The 22,062-nt window shown below is 37.5% G+C and overlaps 1 protein-coding gene across 8 annotated transcripts in view; it reads left to right on the top strand.

Annotated features, from left to right (window-relative positions):
• Positions 1 to 22,062, top strand: part of NTRK2 (neurotrophic receptor tyrosine kinase 2) — a 200,456-nt gene that overhangs the window by 24,507 nt on the left and 153,887 nt on the right. For all 8 annotated transcript variants that reach the window (XM_017806106.1, XM_017806109.1, XM_017806105.1 and 5 more), the window contains exons 4-8: positions 1,383 to 1,451; positions 4,485 to 4,639; positions 16,460 to 16,596; positions 19,603 to 19,735; positions 21,311 to 21,610. In XM_017806106.1, the coding sequence (XP_017661595.1) occupies positions 1,383 to 1,451; positions 4,485 to 4,639; positions 16,460 to 16,596; positions 19,603 to 19,735; positions 21,311 to 21,610 (794 nt within the window). The remainder of the gene's footprint in view (positions 1 to 1,382; positions 1,452 to 4,484; positions 4,640 to 16,459; positions 16,597 to 19,602; positions 19,736 to 21,310; positions 21,611 to 22,062) is intronic.

Consider the following 22,062-nt stretch of genomic DNA (forward strand, 5'->3'; position numbering starts at 1 on the left):
TCCTATGGAGGGAGGGCGTTTGATGTGCCTCCACACAGGAGGCAAAAGCCCAAGCTGACAGGAGGATCAAACTTCCTTTATTCAATCTCCCAACACAGAGCATATACATATTAGGAAAAAAAAAACATAGTGACAATTTTTGTTTAAACACGACTTCTGTTCTATATGCAAATTGTACTTTAATGTTGCTATATCCAATCAGGGTCCATGAAGCATTTCCACCAGCATCTGCCATAGGCAATCTAGTTCATCTGACTAATGAAATAGTACCTCATTTGTTTCGTTCTCACACGTAAGGACCAGTCAGTTTGTAAACTTCAGGGTGTTGTTTACCAGAAGGAATATGTGATGAAATGTAGTAAATCTCTTAAAATAATCTCTTAAAGATTCTCTTATAAACATTTGTAGAGAATCCAACTTGTAATTTCTGTGAAAGTTATCTTGTACTCAGAGATCAAGGACTGAAAGTTGGGAAGTAAACACTGTGTTCTTTAGTCAGGTTAAAAAAAAATAATAATTAATCCCTAGTTTTAAATGCAATGCAACTTTTAAGTGTGGAGCCTTTATGGCGCCTTTATAATACCACATAAAACTCATGGTATTTTGGCTCATAACTCTGATTTATACTTTACTGCTGGCAGTTACACAGTTTACTGCTCTTGCTATCTCTAATTGGTAGACCGATAAGACTGTAGAAAAACTAGCATTATTTTGCTTTGGGGTAGAGAGAGCAATTTTGTAAGCCTATGAGAGGAAGAGTATTTCTGGTTCAGATCAGCATTTCTTTGCGGAATAGTAGAGGACCTTTCACCAAATTACCACTGGAAACCGTAAATGCTTAATTGACATAAAAAAGCCCAATACATGCATTTTACAGTTTTCTTTTGATCTTCCATGTGGGTGCATATGGTACATGCAATTTGAAAAGAACAACTAAAAGGCTCTGATACGGATGTGTGCTAGCATGTGAGGAGGGCTTATGTGAGTGCAGAGTTTGGTGCAGCATCAAAGAACGGAATACACCCGTTTCACATAAATTAAATTGAGCATGTAATTAACACGTGGACTTTACAAAATACTTTTGAAACACAGTTAAATCTGCTGCTTTTCTGCAATGAACAAATTGCTAAAAGTGAAAATATTGATCTCTGTTGAGTTTGATTTTGAATGTATTTGACTTTAGGTGCATTCTGGATTCAAACCCTTGAAACCCTTCAAACCATGAAGTAATGCTGAACACTGTCTTTTTATAACTGAAGTCAAAGGACTTTCAGAGCTCTTAATTATTGAGTTCTTAGTTATTTTTTTTGAGAGACGCAAACTGTATTTTCAGTGTAAGAAGAAACAATTCTAATTAATGTACTCCTTCTCTTTTCCCATAGTAATTTATCCAGAAACAACCTCTCAAGTTTGTCCAAGAAGCCTTTTCACCATCTGGGTTTGTCTGATCTGTAAGTTGTCAGTTTTTAAAATATAGTTTATTTTTGGCTGGAATGGAAGAACAGGACTTTGAAGCTTTTTCTGTTGAAGGTAGAGGTCCATCAAGGATTAGGGTGAAACTTTGATCCAAAGAAGGCATCGATGCTGGACACTTAAATACAAAAATATTTTCATTCCAGAGCTTCAAGAAGGTCAAGTATATATTTTAAATCAATTAGAGGTCAAAATAGCCTCTTCCCTTCAGCTTTAAGATATTTTATTGTGAGGGTACTTCACACAAAGCTGCTGGTGTTTGTATTAAATATTTGAGCTAGTGAAAATACAGTCTTTCACAGATTTTCAAATTAAGATTCTCTCTCATATTCTTATATAGGCCTCACAGCTGCTGTGCTTTTGGTTGGCTATTGAAGAATATTTTTATTTTCTCAAATTCTTTGAGTTGCACTGTGCTTTATATAATCATTTAGTAATGAAAGCACTGGTAAACATATATTTATTGATGGTATCAATATTAACATTTTTATCTTCTGTTACATCAACTGGATTTTTTTAATTGGTATACATTCCAAAATTTTGGTCATCTTGTACATTCTCTGCTAATATGCAGAGAGCCTGCAGAAGCTTTAGGAGGGCTGGGGCTGCACTGGAGGGGGAGACTGCTCTCCTGGAGCTCAGAGCAGAGTCAGAAGTTGTCCAAAAGTGCAACAGCAGACATGGAATCCTTGTTCTTTTCTGGTGAACTTCAGCATGTCAGAAGTGAAATGAGGAAATCTTGGTGCCAAAAAAAGAGGTTGTGCCCTTTAGGTATGTTTTGCTGATAATTAAGTTGGTATAATTATTTTCTTTAAAGCCCGGGGAACATTGCTCACTGGAATTTTCTTTCATAACTTGACGGTCACTGAGCACTGTGATGGAAAGACTAGCTAGCTGCAGAGCACTCCCATTGCTTCATGCTCTGTGTTGGTCTGTTGGTTCTGCATGAAGAAGCAGGGGAAGGGTACTGGGAGTGAGCCAGACATGGGAAAAAATGGGTGATATGAAGGTTAAACAGAGTAGTGATTGACAGGTGGAGTCAATGGGTGATGAAGTACAGGTTGAGAGAGAAAGGAGATACAAAACTGAGATAGAGTGTTGTGGACTTGGGAAAGGGAGTGTAGGAGTAGATTAACTGAAGTTACGCAAACAGACATTGTGATGAAAGTGAGATAAACAGACATAAAGTAAGGGGAGGGATAAAAGCAGAGCCTGAAGGGAGGAACAGGAGTGATAAAATCAGTATAGTTGAACAATTCTGTTGATAAGTAATTAATACATAGGTGGAAGATCAGAAACAAGGGAGAAAGAAGAGTGCGGGTAGATGAATCGGAGATAAGAATGTTGCCATAAATAGCTTCTCAGGAACCTTCTGACAGAAAACTGACAAGTATGCTTGTACTGTTAGTACGCTTATAAATCAAAATGTAAAGGGATGAAAAGTTCAGGATAGGCTGTAGTTGAGGCTATTCACCAGGTATTATAGAGATGGAGGTGTCACTTAGCAAGGCTTCTTTTAGAACAAACAAACTGCACCTGTAAATTTACAGCAAACAAGATAAAGACTCATAAATTGCTTTTGCTAGGTTAGATTCTTTCTTTCACGCAAGTGTCTATAAAGGGCCATTATGCCTCCAGCATCATGCCTATGATATGCCTACCTCCTGTGGTGCATTTAGCACAAAATAAAAGAGTGGAAGAAAAAGACAGCTCAGCCACTGGTCAAGAGACATTCCTCTTTTACAGGGAAGCTATAGGATGAAACAGAAGATGGAAGTAAATCTCGCAGTTTTGAAAATGCACATCATAGGCTTTGACCCAAGGAATCTTCACGTTCATACTGTGTCTTGCACAAGCCATTTTTGTCCATGCTGTTGTGGTGTTAAGTCCAGCAGATCATTTCTGTGATTATAAATTGCTCCTTCAGAGACTTTAGAGGATGAGCCCTACATTTGTTAATCCTCAAAGAATTTGAGATGACTTTTGGGGGAACAGGTTATGGCTCTGATAAGCTGATTTTTTAATTATTTGCACACTTTATGTCCTTAGGAGGCTTTTATGAGTATAGATTCTGTGAGAAATTTGAGCTTTTGTGCATTGAAAATACCCATGAATCTTTGTTAAGAAAAAGTTCGCCTTCTAATGAAATGCCTTAAATAGTTACTCGCTCACCCACTTTATTGAATCTCATGTATGCCTGTAAAAGAAAAAAAATAACACTGGGTAACTATTTATGTAGACATTGGGATGTTTCTGTTTCTATTTAACTTGTGCATTACTGCATCACATTGTTATGTAGTTTTATTAAATTTTAAAACTAGAATTTGTTAAGTTCACTAACCTGTAAATTCTGTGCAGTGTACCGTATCCATTTCTGTTTCAGGGCTGTGTTTTCAGTTAGTATTTCTTCATGACATTACCTAAGGTTTTACTGTGAGATTTTCTGAAACTTTTGTAGCACGTAGTAGAACATTAGGTAAAATCGTTTTTAATGATTAGACTTTGTTAGTGCATGTATATAATCCAAGAGTGTTTGACTCTATAAAGAATTTACAGTCTCACAGCAGTAAACTATATTTGAGGTAACTGAGGAGAGACTCAGGTGTAGAAAAGAGGAATTCTGATCTCTGCCTGTGAAAAAAACGGACCTTCATAGAAATGCCAGTTCTCCAGTTGCTCCTGATTTACCCTGATGAATTGGAAATAGTAGTCAAATCTCCTGTGTGATCTCTCCCACCTGCAAGAGTTTGGGTCCTTGGTGCACGCAGAGCTTAGTTCCCTACATGGAAACTGTTACTGACTTGCAGCTTGCACTGGGCTGTTTACCAAGGTTGCTTACCTTATGCTTCTTAACTAGAGGGTTCAACTTGCATACTTCAACCTTCTTAACTAAAGGATTCAACTTCTACTTTCACTCAGCTGAATGCCTGGACTCCCCGTGCCTCTCATTTTTTTTCTATATGCATGACATGTTTTTTTCTTCTAAATAAATTAGTATTTTTTTGCTATAGGATATTGGTGGACAATCCATTCAAGTGTTCCTGTGAAATCATGTGGATCAAGAAATTTCAAGAGACCAAGTCTTACACAGAAACTCAGGATTTATATTGCACAGATGAGAACAACAAGAGGACAGCCTTGCTGGATATGAAAGTCCCAAACTGCGGTAATATTCTTTTAACATAAAACTACTGCTAAATTATTGTGAGCCAGGAAAAACAAACGTGCTTTTTTACAAGGTACCTCTCAGAATGACAACAGTGCTCTAAAGGAAAAGTTTTCAGTGGAGGTATTGACCACTCTGTCATCTTTCACTCCGCTTGTAATAATTTTGGTAACTTCATAGAATTGTAGAATATACTGAGTTGGAAGGGACCTACGAGGATCATTGAGTACAACTCCTGGCTCTGAACAGGACACCCCAAGAATCACACCCTCTGCTTGGGGGCATTGTCCTAACACTTCTTGAACTCAGACAGGCTTAGTGCTGTGACTGTTCTCGGAGGAGCCTGTTCCAGTAACCAGCCACCCTCTGGATGAAAAATCTTTCCTTGATGTCTAACCTAAACCTCCCCAGCTCAGCTGCATGCCATTTCCTCTAATCTTGTCACTAGTCACAAGAGTGAAAAGATCAGTTTTTGCTCCTCCACTTCCCCTTCTGAGGATCTTGAAGACCACAATGAGATCTCCCCTCAGTCTCCTCTTCTCCAGGCTGAACAGACCAGGTGACCTCAGCTGCTCCTGATATGGTTTCCCCTCCAAACCTTTCACCACTTCATGTAAAGTTGTTTGTTTTTTCTCTTGATTCTTTAAGGATGTTCTTTATTCTAGTGCAGGGAAACAGAATACTGATTATAGGTAGCACACAAGAATTATATAGAATGCATGTGCCTTTGTTGAAGTAAACAGCTTCCAAGCTCAGTAGACATGAAATTTTACCTCCTTGAATTTTTTTTCAGGTATTTGTGGTTAATGAAGTCTTTATTTTCCTTCAAAAATACGAACTGTAGTACTAGGACCATAGGAAGAAATTTCAGAAAAACTATCTGCTAATTGAGACTGATTAGCAATAGTTCTGGTCTTCACACATAAAATTCTGCTGAGTTCATTTGTAAAGGCTATACAAAAGAGTTATATCAAGCTTAAGTCTGTGGCATATTGCAGCATACTTTTTCGGTTATCATGTATGGATCTAGAGATAGTGAAAAAATGATGTAACCCATAATGCCATCCCCTTTTGTTTTGTATATGAAGTTGTTGACTGTATATGGTCCTGGGACAGTGGGGGAAAGGTTTCACCCACTAGTTGAAAAGATTTCTCCTCCTCTCTGTATGAGGGGCAGAGATGGGGTGTTTCTAACATGATGTCACATCTGCTGGAAATTCCTTTGTGGAGTGGGGAGCTGGGGTGCCCAGCAGCAGGAAGACAAGAAGTAAGGGGAGCAAGGGCATCCTGATTTGGGTTGGAAAAGCTGTAAGTGAAGACGAACAGCAGGACAAATTATACCTTTTCTCCTTCCACCTTTGCCCATTGAGTGTTCTTTTCTGCACTGCCTGTATGGAGGATATGACGTCCTCTGATAGCAGCTGCCAGTAAAGAACAGCCATGATGGGGACCTATTGCAGGCCCAACAAGTGCAGCATTTAATGACAATGATGCATTTTGTGATCACATATCATGCTCTAAGTCTTGTGTCCAGCTTCCTTCTGGGACCAGGCGTGGTGGTGTATTCATGGCAAAAATAGTGCTAGTGTCTAGTACAATCAAAAAACCCCCACAAAACGGCCTGTTTAGGGGTTCTTGTGAGCTGCAGAGTAGGTCTTGTGTACTCTAGGATCTGATTTACCTGAAATGGGAGATGGTACCTAGCTGAGCTCCAGCTGCATAGACTAGAAGGTAGATTCATGTGCTGGGTGTAGAGAGGTTGGTGTGCTGTTGGAGTGACATCAGTTAGTGCAAATCAGGAACTCCAGCACAGTCTTTCGTAACATTCTTGGCTGGCACCTCTATGAGCTACCAGGGAGTTGGGATTTTCCTTTGAAAACTTTTGATGTTAAATACCCAGAATTAAACCTATGAGACATTAGTTCTTCCTCCTAATTTCTTAACCATCTGCAGTCAAAACAGGCTTGTCTCTGACCTCTGGGTGCTGTGTAGGTGCATATGTGTGTACCCATGCATGCATCCTGTGGGCATATCTTGACTGAAATACTTGTCATGACAAGGGAAGGTGGTACTTCCAACTAGGGAAGGAAAATGAGGAGGAAAGATGAGTATATACAACATTTAGATTGGAAGTTGCAGTATGTGCAATTTGCATATGGAAAACATGCATTGTTTTGAAGATTTGTGTGGATGTCAGCACATGCCTACAAATCATTTATGTTAGCTTTCAGAGTCCAAATATCACCAAGCTTTCCATAACATTATTTCCCTTATCTTGTAGATGCTCTTTCCCCTTAATTTACCTTTTCCAAAATGAACCAATACAGGGTATAGGTTTTTAATAAAGATGACAACACAGGCTTTTCCTAGACACAGAGCAGAGAATCCCAGATAAAGAGGAATGACCATTTTGATGGAATGTGTTCTGGAAGGTATCTGAAAGATCCAATGCATAGCTCTTTCAGTATCTTTGCAGATATTTTTCTGTATTTTAAAGGACAAGACTTAGTTTCAAAACAAAACGACTCATGATGCTGGTTTATTTCATTTCCAGAACTTTCTGTGAGGCTAATAGGTAGAACTGAAATAGAAGAGGAATTCAGCTTTTTACATATGTGAACTTTTTCTTCCCGTGAGCTATGTGACCTTTTTAGCTCCCTTTAATGTTAAGAGAAATTTTTGGCATACAGGCCTCTGCATTTTGTTAATTAGATGTTTTCTAATTTTTCTCTGCTAATTAAATGGTTTCATCCTATATTCTTGTTGAATTTGTTAGGTTTGTTTTTTTAAGTTAGAAAATAAGCAAACACACCTATGTTATGTCTTCAGGTGTTATGAGTTACTTCATGATATTATAGTTTATATATAAATGCATATATAAAAATACATATAACATGTACATTTACAGTTTATATATATACATATATATTACAGTATGTGATAAATGTTTTTTTGCAATAGGATGTGTTGATACTGTGTGTTGTGAATAAATCTCTTGCTGAGAAGTAGGTAGAGACCACTATGGTTTCTTGATCATAAGGCTTTAGTTTATACAAATTGGTGAGAAAATTAGCAAACTTCTGTGGTACTTTACTTATTGTTTGTATGGCAGAAGTGTTCAATAATGTACTGAGACTGATTGCAGTTTAGATGCCATCAACTTTGTGATTTATTTTCTTGAGGTTTAAATTCAAGTGTACTCACTATCTAGAAGATCCTTTCTAACTGCAGTATTAGAAGTGTCAATCAATAATTTTTTTTAACTGCATTTGAAATGTATTTAGATATGATGAAAATTGTCAGATTCTCCCAAGTTTTAAATTCACACATAATTACTATGTCAAAAGTTTTCAAGTTGCATCTACCCCAGTAGAAACTTCTGTGTAAGAAATGATGGTGTTTAGTTTTGCCATTTTCACAGCATTTGCTGGTTGTCTGTATAGCATGGACAACATCTCCACCTAGTCAGTCCTCTTTTGTTTCCACATGATAAATAGTGTTAGAAAATCAAAAAGAGAACTAATTAAGTAAACACTTTGTTCTTATATTACTTCTGTAGGTTCTGGTGGCAGTTACCACCAGTGCGTTAAGTGCTTGCAAGCAAGGCATGTTGTATTACCTGGCGTAAGGCCACTCAAAAGACCCAAAAGACCCAAGAGATCTCCAGATCACCTGGAGCTCACTCAGTGTCAGGGAGGCAGGACCATGTCTTTAGGACTGGTTGCTGATGTGTTGCTCACTCCCTCTAGTAGGCATTCAGTTACTCAACTGTTACTGATTTCAGTGATACTGGAAGAAATCTTTTTATCTTGTGATGTTTTGGGGAAAGGAATGGCTTCTACAGCTATCTCTGCAGTCCTGTGCAGACCTCATGTTGCTCTGGATCTCAGTCTGGTAATGGCATTTTGCCTTATCTGGTAAATTATGCAGATACGATGCCTAATCAGTTTTTCAATTTTGCTTACTGTTGCAGCTTGGATGCTTGTTTATCATCTATGGTTTTTCAGATGCCTTCTGTCTTGTCATTGGTCATGTATGCTTGTGAAAATCTACTGAAAAATGTCGCAAATTGCTTCTGTGTACTAATTTGCTGTACATATAACTAAGGTATGTTTAGACTTGCGTGTTTACATATGCAGCTGTGGAACTGTTGTCTGGTCTGAGAACTGTGGGATTTTATGAATGCTCACATTCTTTTCCTGTCTCCTCCCTTACACATGAAGTATTGCAGTGTTGCTCTTAGTGCTGCTTCTTGTGTATGGCTGACAAAATTTTAGAAGTCATTGTGAATTTCACCTTAGAATTTCAATCTAAGGTGATGGATTGCCCATTTCTTGCTTGTTGGGGAAAGCCATGAATTTTAACAGGCAATTGTTCAGATGACTGCAAATGTACTGGACTGGATCTGGCCTCATTTCAGCCTGTTTCTGATGATTTTTTTGGTCCTAGAGGTAAATAAGTAAATGGTAATACCAGACTGGAGGCAGGTGGTTATAAATTCCAAAGGGCAAAAAAGGCAAACTGAAGGATTGACACATATGTTTCTTTGAATTTGCAGAAAAGATTGTGTTGTCAATAAAATAAGCAATCATGGCACAGTGCAGTCTAAAACCATAAGTAAAGGCATAATCCAGTGGGTGTTGACATTTTTTTCATTATCAGCCAGGTTTCACAGATAAGACTATTAGAAGGAGAACATTACAGGCAGAATGAAGCGAGTTTAAAAAAAGCCTTAAATGTTCTTAATGTTTAGTTAAAATATTCATGGAATCTGTGGCCTGTGTTGTTTATTTTGGCTCAAAAACTAGATGTGATGCATGGTGCTTGGTGACAAACTGTTCTTATTTTCTCTGTAAGAGTTTTGATTCTTGTCTGTGATCATGGGCTGTGTGACAAAGTTTCATTTTTTATGAGAATTCCACAGTATTGGGGTTTCACTGTTGCTCCCAAGTTGAATTAGAGTTTTCCATACTTAATTAAAAGAATTTTTTGGCTTATAAGTGAAAACAACCAATAATTTATGGAGTTTGAAAAGGCAACAGGAATCTTATTTTCGAAGACACATACGTAACTTCTTTTTGAGCATGTTTGTAAATCAAACATGAACTTTAATACAGATGTTTAAACATGAACATCTACATGATATGTAAATTAGGGATTGTGAATGATGATAATTGAGTGATGTATTTGAATGTCTCATCTTAAAAATTAAAACAGATTTTTGTTTGGTAATTCTGATTCAAGTTCTACTTTAATTTCAATGAAGCAGACTTGTAATACAAAGCATGTTAGAAATAGAAGGAAGCAAGACACTATCCAAGGGAAAGAAATGTGTCTGGATCACTCAAGTATTGTCCCTGAATTCAGCATATTGTCAAGGTTTGCAGAGGTGCTCTCTATGCCTGACTTGACACACCTGTCTAAGTGTGGAGTACTAATCCACTGAGTAGAACAGCTGTCTGACTCTTGTCTGGCGGTATTCTTACTTTGCTCTTACAGTCTATCTGGGTGAAGATTGATGACTAGATAACTGTATTCTGGAGTCTAGAGAAAGTATCTTTTTCTTTAAAAGTGGAAACTTTTCATGAAGGCATCCCTTCAGTAATATGCTTGGTATACCATATATTTGGTATTGATAATGAAAGCCATAATTTTACTTGTTTATATTGTTCTCTGAAAATATTCCTGTTTCAGGATCACGTGTTTGCACGATTACACAGGTCAGCATTATTTTGAGTATTTTCTAGACACACATGAAATTCCACAAATAATGATACAGGAACTGCAACTGCATTACATGCACTGAGTGAATAAGAATCCATTTGTTAGATGTTTGCATAAGCTACTTTAGGCCTCATTAACTTACATTACAAGGGCTGTTTAGCTCTCAATTCATCTGTTAACCTTGTGGCTGCCGTATTCAGCCCAACTTCACTACATATCTTTGGTTTTCTTTTGAAAGTTGTTATGGATAAATTGAAGCTTAAATGCCAGGTAACAACAATTTCTCTAGGTGTAATTTAATTTGCTTAGCCATTCAGTGAACATGGCTAGATACCTTCATGATAGTGCTAGAAAGGGAAATGTTGACTAGATTGATAGCATCTGTAGAAACACATAGTCTCAAAATTCTTGCAGACAAAATGTTTAAATAAATACTGTGGACAAGGTCAATTAAACAATTCAGGTGCTGCAGGCACCTGGCATCCAGCCAAGGTCAACCCACCACACCACTCAAATTCACTTGGACAGTGAGCTGAATTCTGCAGTCAACCTGTACAGAAGCTCTGAAGGTTGTTGCTGATATCTCAAACCAGAAAAAGGGCTTACATTTCCAAGGTTTACATCAGCTCCTTAACTTTTGCTCAGGACCTTTCTTTTAAGGTCCCTAGACCTTACATGCAAAGTGTTTTAAAGATGCAGCCAGATGATTTTTGGCCCTGTCATTTTGCAGACCTTAAGTGGAAACAGGCCCACTTACCCAGTGGCTGAAATCTGGCTCAGAGATTTTTGGCTGCAGGCATTTAAGTGAAACTTAGGAGGTGAATCATATATCTAACATCTCCTATCTTTATAGCTAGAATTACTAGAAATTTTCCTGCTTTGTGTTTTTTAAACACTTAAAAGCCCATAGGAAAAGGCCTTTGAAATTTGTAAATATTACTGTGTTCTCCAACAAGGCAGAACTTTAATAGAATGATAAAAGAAAACTGTTTTCCTTCCATTGATAAAACCTGTTTTGAGCCAATGACACCTCCGAAATTTCAAGAGCCATGATAGTTCATAACAAATTACATTGTGAACCGTTCTGTTTTCAGGCTCAAGACAGTATAGATAGTGGGTGTTATGAAGCTGTACTGTAGTGATGTAATCAATTGTATGTTTTCTCCCTAGAGAGAAAAAGCAAAACCAGGGGAGCCAAGAACCTTAGACTGTATTGAAACTTTATGTGAGGCAAGTAGACTGGATTTGAGCCACAGTACCTTAAGAATTGTGGTGGATATTTTATAGATCAGTGATTCTGGTAATCTACCTTTACATAGTTCAGTTTGATAGATGGTTGCTGCCTCTCTACTAAAAAGATGATTAGGTGTTTCAGATAAGGATTAAAATGACCTTATTAGAAATCAGATGCAGTTGGCTAGTTTCAAGAAAAAAATTGTCATTTTTTCATGGTAATTACTTGTTCTTATCACAGATTGACCTCCAAAAACATGCCAAACAAAAGGGAGATGTGATGGGCCACATTGAAAACCATTTAGTGACACGGCATCATGTCTAGACTCCAAGGATTTTGTTGACAGACCAATGAAAATCAGGGACTTAGTGTGCAAAGGATTTCATAAATGAATGCAATATTGAATTTACGGTATTCTCCCAGGTACTAATTTATTCATCATGTAATTTCGTAGGTATTAGTGATGCTAATTGACCATATTGAGAGAATTGTTGAAGATTTTTGAGTAACTGAACAAATCCCAGAACTGAACAGATGAGAGTTGAAGCAGAAAAAGTCAATCTGGTACTAATTTTGTAAAAATTTTTGTAGCTGAAGATAATGAAACAGTATCCTTGGTGTAATGGTGGATTTGCTTATTCTGGCTTAAGACTATCACCTTCGAAAAGTAGCTTTAGTATACTGGCTAAAGTGTTCTTGCTGCTAAGAGTTGAGCTACAGACTACAGCTTATATTAATATTCAGTTATTTCTTCATTAGGTCATATCCTTCCTTTGACATACAATGACGATCTGGCTCTAGTAAGGCCAATTTAAGCTTTCTATAGAAAGTACTAAGTAGCAGCATGAAGCCTTTGAAAGCCCTCTAGGAATTTAGGCACATTCATTTTATGAATTTCCATTGACAGTTGCGTAGCCCAATGTAGTAGTAACCTTTAAAAATTGCATCCAAGGTGTTTGGTTTTGTGGTTGCTGAAGTCCCAGCTGTGCACAGGAAAGATGTGAGTAATTCCCTAGTGATGCTTGGCAGTTCCACTGTCTGATGGCCTCAGGTCATCCTTTTGCACTAATGATGGTTTGTGAGGGTAAATGCCTCTCTTCCCTACATAAGGGGGAGTTTGTTCCTTCTAAAGTATGAGATGATATTTGGAGAAACTCAGCTGGCACAAATGAGTTCCTTCTGCTTGTCTCTGTTGGGTCTAGGTGTGCTGAAGTGAGGGAAGTGACTGCTTATTCTAATCCTGAGCTGCCTATAAAGTGTAAATCAAATTGAATAAAGTGGGAATAAAGTGTAATCAAATTGAATAGGAGAAAAGATATTCTGTATGTGGTGAAGAACATAGCTGTTATATACCAATGCATAATGAAACACATTTTAGTGTACACCTTCATCTATTGAACTGGGTTATTTTCTACATTATAGTTTAAAGTTCTCAGTAACAGGTTCCATCCTCCCATTTTTGCAGAGATTGAAAAGCTTTGGATAGATTATCAAGAAGAAAAGGGATTTGAGAAACAAAATAAAACAAGGTAATCTTAAGGAGATCATTCAGAAACTCTCTTTACTCTGTTCCACCAGAACAGGAGAGTACTCAATAAATTTGAAGGTCACTGAGAAATTTCAAAACTGGTAAAAGGGAGTTGCTTTTGTATACAACCTGAACATTACACCTGTAACACTCATTGCTGCAGAAGGTTGCTAAGGCCAAAAATACAGCAAACTTGAAAAAGACATTGAATACTAAATGGATCATTGCTGATATCCAGTTATAATAATTATTGCTATAAAAGTTTGAAACAGAGATTGTGTTTGAGCTTTGAAGCACAGAGTATTCTCTGTCTGACAGATATCAAGATGAAACATAGAAAGATAACGTCATGACTATCTTTTATGGGCTCTTATCCTACAGTCTGAACTTAGTATGCTGGCAGTATACAATAGTATTTGAATCTGTTGTCTGATTGCATGTATCAGTTGCTGTTTGCAAAGTCCTTTAGAATGTACATCTGTATCAACAGAAGCGATAGCCATCTAAACCCCTGTATTTAACCAAATTAAGTCAGAAGTGAAAGCAACATGGTTGGATATCTTTTATAAGTGTCAAAATGCTACCGACCCATATAAATGATCTCACACTACACCGAGCATAGAAACTGAGCATGTATGTATGTATGTTAAGGTCCAATGTGTTGGTTTTTTTTTTTTCTTTAAATACAGTTATTTTTCAGTACAGTCTTGCTGCTAAGTCTCATTGCTTTGTTGGTAAGTGCAGTGCATCACATGTCTGGATATGAAGCCTTAAGCTACTGTCCACTTTTCGGAAATAGAGCCACATCTCAAACAGTGTGTATTCTGAGTGTGTATTCTGCTGTGGAGCAGTTTGGGAGCCACTGGAAATAAAAGCAAAATGACCTTGCAGTTAAAGTTCATTATCTCAAGACATGTAACCAGAAAAAATGAATCCCAAGGTGTTTCTTAGGTTTTCCACCCACCTCAGGACTGAGAAAGAAAGAAAAGAAAACACACACAGCAACGTGATTTCTATTTCTAATTCTATTCTATTCCATTCCATTCCGTTTGTACTTCTTTTGAGGCAGAGGTCTTGCAGCTGGTTTTTAGTGTAACTTTAGGAACCTATAGAATAATAAGCAGTAATATTTTATAACCTTCTGGCATGATGTAGCTGTTTTCATTAGAGACTTAACACCAACATGACATATGTAGACTTTTGCAAATAAACAGAATTAGATTTAATTCTGGGTGAAAAACAGAGGCAGTACCAGAGAAATTAAACTTCTGTCACCTATCCTGTACATAATCACACTGCAGGAAGAAGTTGTCTCAGAACTTAACAGCTATCAAAGGAGAGCTCTGAGGGACGAAAGTTGTTTTTATTTTATTGGTGGTTTCACCTGAAATGATATGTTAGTAGGAACCGTGCAGGTTTGCACAGTGAAATGCTAATCTACACGTAGACCTTATCCCAAGTGCTAGGGCTAGGAAGAGCAGAAACCTTTAATCTCTTTGGATGTTCAGGTCTGGCAGGAGGAATTGTAATGGTTTTCAGAGATGGTGTGAAGGTGTAACTTTATGAAGCAAATTATCTCATTACTTTTCTCCTTGTTCCCTAAATAGCATAATTAATATCCAGATGTTCCCTAAGATTAGTTTATTTCCTGCTCACCTAGTTGACAGACACTGGTGAGATTTGAATTCACAGCAGGCTAGAGCAGATGGCTACCTTTGCTAACAGATTACTGCATCAAGGCATACAAACTCCAGCTCTGTCTCACTAAACTTCAACATACGATTTATAAAGTGAACATAATAGAAGAAATCTATGATGCCTATAATGGGAATCATATTACAGCACTACTTAAAGCACCAGGAGAATTGCCTGAGCAGTTAGTGTATACTTGTGCCGATCTCCAAATCTTATTAGGCAAGAAAGCATTGCCTGGGAAATTATTCACCTTCTTTTCTTTTAATTTTTTTCTTTTATTGAACTAATTAAGGCAGATTTCCAATACATATAGCTTCTATTGAACCTCCAGCAAACATATGTGTTCACACTGTGTTGGCAGTTAATTTTTATGTAAGGAAAAAAGTCTCTGCTAAACTTCTGTACCACCAGGTCCATGATGAAAGTGCTGTACTCTCAACTAAAAAAAAAAAAACGAAAAGAACTGTTGTTTCAGAAAAGGAAAAGTTATTGCAAGATGATGCATACATATCCAGCACGGCAGATAAGCTTGATTATTTGAGGTGATAAATTGCAAGTAAAACTTACCTGGAACCATTGCTGAGAAATGCCTCATAAAGGAGACCAAAGCTTTTTACAGAGTGTGGCAGCTTCAAATGATGACATAGTATCTTTAAGAAAGGTGATATTTATTTGCTATGTAAATAAATATGAAATGTGAGTGCCTGTGTGCCTACAATCTACTGATATTGCTGTTATTATTTTTGAAGAAGGTCAGTCTGTAATTCTGTGTGTTTTTCTAAGCATTCAGCACATATTTACTCTTTGGGAAACTCCCGTTGCTTTTAGTGCTAAAGAATGAGATACAGAGTGATTTATAGCTATATAAGATGAAGTGGGAGTCCTTACTCTTGCAAAATCCGGTCTTGTTTCCTGATGAGTGATACCATCTCACTCCTTTTCTGCTTTTCTGAAGGCATTAGAAAAGTCAGCTGAGGTGCCTTGGATAGAGCTCTGTGCAATTGCTAATGCTCTCTTCTGTCCTTTCTCTTCTCTAGTTTGATCTGTTCAGTGCTCTGTTTCCCTCACTTTGTACTTAAGATCTAGGTTTTGCCCTGCTCTCTGTGATCTCTGTCACTCTATGAGAGGAGGGCTGCAGTCTCCTGTGTGATACTGGGAGCTAATGGGATTTTCTTGTTAGTGTTGTGGAAAACAGCAGGAATACCACAATGTCAGTTAGTTGAACATAGAGGTTGCTTTGTGTTTGTTACAAAAAGATAGATAAAGTTTGCGGTTTTGAAGAGTAAGGGAAGGGTTTTTTCCATTTTGAAGTTAAAAACTGAAGTTAGGCTAACTTCTGTTTGCAGACCTGACATATTTCCCTATATACTTAACTAGCATAATGTATTTCCGCATGCAATATTGTTCTCTTAGGATATGAAGCAGAGGAAGTGTAGAAAATACATAGCAGCTAAAACATTGTAGTTATATATTTCCAAAGATTCTGTTTGACTGCTTGACTGAATAGTACTGACTACAGTAAATATTTGATGTAGTAGTGGTTTTGCTTGCATTTATATGGCTTGATTAGAGTTGTGTGGTGTCTCTTCTGTCAAATACAAATACGTGTGGATGTTTTTTGTTATTGTTTCTATCATAGACTTGCCCTCAGCGAACTTAAGCAATTATAACATCACCGTGGTGGAAGGAAAGAGCATCACGTTGTACTGTGATACTACTGGAGGACCACCCCCAAATGTGTCCTGGGTGGTAACTAATCTTGTTTCAAACCATGAGGTAAGTTTTATATTCAAATATGTGACAATTCGGAGACAGGTGATACCTGCTGAATGATGGAATGAAGTTTCACATTCAGCTTTAGTTAACTTTTTATTAAAAAGATGAAAGAGAAAGTTAATGTTGGGATTACATTTGTTTTCCAGTTACTTTCAATCACGGGTGACTGTGGCAGTGCTTTTGGAGAATGGCAGAGATTTGTTTCTCAAGATCCTGATTTTCACTCTGGTTTTTTGATGTTCACTGGTAAATGAGAGTAATGTAAATTTTTGAAAGTAATGTGAATCGGGATACTGAAACACAAGGACTTTCTTGTTATCAGTGATACCTGCTTACAGAAAATAAATCCAATCTATCCTAATTGTGAAAAAAGCTTTGTGTTCATAATTTTATTATATTTTCATGTCAAAGGTTTGGTGTGTTGGAATTTGGTTGTAAATATTTTGTGGCTTGTTTAATTTTCCTGCCACGTGTTGCTACAAAAGGAAGCCTTGGAAATTGAAGTTAAAATGTTACTAAAAAGAATGGCATGTGTTTGTTCATTTTTTAAATGAACTATGAAAATGTTTCCTCAGTGAAATCATCTAGGAGGGGGAATGTTGTTTTCTGGGATCTTTATATTTTGTGTCCCTACTGTAGACTGTGCGTACACTGGAAATGGCATGATTAAGTTCTTTCTGATGGAAGTATTGACAAAGATGAGGCATTTAAGCAGATATTCAACATGCAGCTACTGACCTCATAAATTGGCATTATTTACACAGTGGAAAAGACCTTCTCTGTATTAAAATTTTGTGGCATTGTTTTTCCTACATTCATGGTGATGCACAACTGTCTAAAGCTTCTTGGTCTATATAAGGTGTGGGATGTGTACTTCCAAAACTCTTCCTGCAGTGTGGAAGAGACAGGATCTCTTGGGTCTCATAGTTTTTGTACTTTCTTTCATAAGGTCATTATATCAGGCTTGTATAGAATTTAACTAGCCTGTCTTTCATTTCAGCTTCATAAGTAAGAGCTCTGCAGACCTCTAGTTGTATTTTTAAAGTAATTTTCTCTGATCTTTAAAGTTCCCCAAAGTCATCAATCGTCATCAAGAACAAGAAATTAAAACAGTTTGGGGAATCTATGCCAAGTTCTGCTCTTTTTCTCTCTCTTTTTTTTAACTTTTTTTTTTTTTTTTTAATTAGGAGCCAAAACAAATGTGGGATGCTGTTCAGAAAGTGAGGTCACCTCATTTTTTAACCCTCCTATCTTTGAAATGCCATAATCAGTTTGCTTTAAGCTCTCCAGAAGTATTTTGTCCTGGAATAACTTCATCATGGTGTTTTAGAGGGGCTCATAATACAGGCTAGCTACAGCCTTAGCCGTGGAGCACAGTAGTCTTTTCAGTAGCAGGAGAGCACATGCCTTTTAAACCTTGTTTGCCATTCACAACTGTCCTTTTCTGTGTGTCGCTTTCGGTTTTTTTTCTCTCACTTGCAAGTCTCAGTTTCTGCCCCCCTTTCCTTCACCTCATATTCTGCTTTTGCCTGTTTTCTTTCTCTTTCCTGTTTTAAAAGAGACATTAGCAAAAAGAGACATTAGACTTTAGTTCTGCAAAGCTGTATGTTCTGAGTTTCTATGCTGATGTATAGTGTGACTGATGTTGCTTAGATTTTTCTTGCTTTGGATTTCAGCCCTGAGCCTGTGGTTGAGCCCCTCTGCTTTCAGTCCAGCTTTGGGCACTGCTCACCTCTGAGAATTGCACGCATAGAAGTGTATGATGGGATGTTTGCTTTTCCACCCACCTCCCCTACTGTAACACTGAAAGCAAAGGGACATTTAACTCAAATGGAGTTGTGCTGTCATCTTGAGGTTCAAAATTCTGGTTGCACAGGACTATATGCACAAGTGTTCCCACAAATTCCTATTGACTGCCATGTCAGGTTGCTGCAGTTTTACAGATGCATTGTGTTATTTTTTTGTGTTCTGTGCAGTGCTGGTGTGTGTGTGTACAGTAAGAAAATTATCTCAAAAGTAGTTTTAAAAAATTATCCTAATTATTGTTTATTTTCTGAATGTGTTTGGTTCCTATCCTAATAAAATAGTCTTGCTCTTTGTGAAAAATTCAGGTATGGAAATAATGATTTGGAGATCATACGAAGGCCTGATTTAAGAACATCAGAACCATTAACAATTAGCTTGCTTTTTGTGTGTGGGTATGATTCACCCATATTTCCTTAATCAGTATAGCATAGCTGCATATTCAGTATGTCATTTAAGACTGTAGATGGACACTGAGTTTTCTAGGAATCATAAGAATCAAGATTTATAAGAATTATCATTCTTACCTTAATTAGGCTGTACTTAACCCATAAAACAGTACTTGGACAATAACATAGGTAGTAGAAAGTATTTAGTTTCTTGTGGAAGGTTTCTTGAGAAAAGAAAGCTTCCAAGAGAAATTTGGTTGAGGAGGTAGAAGACACATCATTGTCAAGGTACAGTAGGGCTCAGAAGGCGTCAGTAGAAGAGATGTCACGCAGAATTTTGAAGGAAAGAGAGAAAACGATAAGTAAAGCAAGGATTGAACAGAATATAGGCAAGAAGAAAAAGTTAAAAGAGAACAGGCAGAGATAGACCACAGAAATTGGTTATGAAGTAGGAGAGAGGGATGAGCAAGGGTGTGGGTAGAGAAAAAAACATTTGTGTGGAGAGGATCAAGTGTTAAAAAAAAAAAAGGCAGAGATTGAAAGTGACAGGACAGAAACATGGTTGAGTGCAGTGTTTGTAGCAGGACTTCTGGAGCTTTGAATCCACTGCCACTGACTGTTACAATTGATTCTGTAGGTGATTTAGGTCTGCGTGAATAAGACGCTAAGGTAAGGCTTTGATTAATTGTGGACTGATAGAGTTAAAAGGAAGGGAAAATGAAAAATGCCATTCAGCTATTGCCAATAATGCCCTCCCTCTCCTTTTTTCTTAATGCTGTGGTTGACACATACATATTTTTCTGATCATTTGTAGAGTGACACAAATAAGAACCCTGCCTCACTAACCATAAAGAATGTTTCGTCCATGGACAGTGGACTGTCGATTTCCTGTGTAGCAGAGAACATTGTGGGAGAGTACCAAGCCTCTGCCGAGCTCACGGTATTCTGTACGTATGCAGGCCTCCATACAGATCCTGAGGCCAAACTGCATTAGCAGGAGCTGTTTTGGGTATAAGTATTTTTTGGTCTCTTAGGTTGTTGAAAAGAAAACCGTTAAGGCATGTGAACTATCTACTTCAGTTAATGCTAAGGAGTAGCCCAACCAGCAGTTGTTGCATTTATCTTTTTCAGCTCTGTATTCTGCAAAAAATATGTTTGTAACTGCTTCCTCTTCCGCTTAGAACAGTCTGTAAGTAAAGGTCTAAAATCCCAAATACTAAATGGCACTATCAGTGTGGGAAGGTTTGTAGTGATGTGCGTGTCCATACACACTATCTTAGGAATTGAGAAGTGTGAATGCATCAAAAAGCTTGTAGAATTCTATGAGACTACAAATGCTTAAGTTCTTACTATCTAAAACAACAGCTGCTTTGTTTGAAAAATAATACACTCTCAACATTTGTACGGCCAGATATAAATTTATTTGTCATAGCTTTGAATAGTGCATGTATTTGTCAGGGCCAAGGAAGGGGGAAGGGACATTTAGTGTAGAGGCACTGGCTTCTTAGATCTAGGCTCCAGGCTAAATTCATTTTACATGAATTTACACTGTCATTTTACATGACAGTGTGTTTTCACAAGTTCCAACCCTCTGTTTAATTGAAGATGAGAATGGAACACTTCGTAGATGGCAAACTTGGCTCAGTGCGTGCTCATGACAGAGCAAACTAGAGAAATCACTGTACATGTAGGTTTGTAGGTTGAAATTGGATATGTAATAACTATGGGAAAGAACATAAACTAGAAATGTTTGAACAGTGTAATGAGATTCTGAGCTTGGCACTGTTATGAGTGATAAAAGGGAGTACAACTAGATGAAATTGGATGTAGTTAAGAATAAATATAGAGGAAAATTTCCCGGCAGTGAAATAATGGGCAAGGTGTTGGAATAATCCCTTGAGAGAAACAGAAGTAGTCTGTAAACTTGAGGCATTTAGCAGATTTGAACAAGGATGAGAATATGTATAGTAGAAAATCATCTTTCCCTGACAAAAGAATCCAGGGAATTAAGTAATCTGTTCTGACTTTGATTCTGTGAAGAAAATAGTCTGTAAATTTGGATTCCTAGCTGAGAATATTTGCAGTGCTACTTGCTTTTGGCCAGCTTTTAAATATTTTCAATACTGCTGTTTTCCTTCAGCACTCCTCTGCACCGTTTTTTCAGCAAAATAAAGCTAAAATGTCTCTCTTCCAAGAGAGAGATTTTCTCAGCAATCTAGTAACTGAACTTCCCACACCTTGCAGGCTTTAAGTGATTTAACACACGTTCAGTCTTTGTCTGAAACTAGTTTGCTTTCTTTTTTTGAAGAGCAGCTTCATTTCAGTTGTAAGCATAGTACCCTAGGCAGAGCAGGTGCATTCCTGTGTGAGCATCCTTCAAATATGTACCATTCCTACTAGTAACATGTATTTGTACTGGTGAATAAAAAATACTTCGCTGATAACTTTGGAGGGAGGAAAGGAAAGGAGGAAGGACATGTTCAGAATATTCTGATGTTCTTCATTCTTTTTTTCCAATATAGTTGCACCAAATATCACATTTATTGAATCTCCAACCCCAGACCATCACTGGTGTATTCCATTCACTGTGAAAGGGAACCCTAAGCCCACATTGCAGTGGTTCTATGAAGGAGCTGTGCTGAATGAGTCTGAATACATCTGTACTAAAATACATGTTATCAATCAAAGTGAATACCATGGCTGCCTTCAGCTGGACAATCCTACACACCTGAATAATGGTGCTTATACCTTACTGGCAAAGAATGATTATGGAGAGGATGAAAAACGGGTTGATGCTCATTTCATGTCAGTCCCTGGAGATGGTAAGTGTAATTTTTTTTAATGTTAGCAATTGCAAATTTATACTGTTGAGACAGTGCTCTTGCCCAGTTTAACTATTTGGAGGAAGCTTTTTATAGGACTTTTTTTTCTCTGAATAAATGTCTTCAATATTAATTGTAAAATAATGTTTTCCTTGATTATTTTCTTCTTGTTTATTGCTTCTCAAGGGAGGCCATGCCAGTGCTCTATAAATCTTTCCTTTGAGTAGCCATCCTCGCTGCCAGCTAAGGCTAATAAAAGGTTGCTTTTCTGAAGTTTTCCCAAGCCTCAGTTCTGATCCTGGAAGGCATTGACTGCCAATTCAGCCACTCTGTAATTTGCTGCACTGCATACGAATGGAACTAGGCAGTGTATTGCAAGACATGGAGGATGCCTGTGTAGCATCTAGTGCCTTGTTGCAAAATTGATTGTGCGGTCCAGTGAATTGATGATA

The sequence above is a fragment of the Lepidothrix coronata genome, unplaced genomic scaffold, assembly GCF_001604755.1.
Source record: "Lepidothrix coronata isolate B3197 unplaced genomic scaffold, Lepidothrix_coronata-1.0 Scaffold14, whole genome shotgun sequence".
Classification (NCBI taxonomy): Eukaryota; Metazoa; Chordata; class Aves; order Passeriformes; family Pipridae; genus Lepidothrix; species Lepidothrix coronata.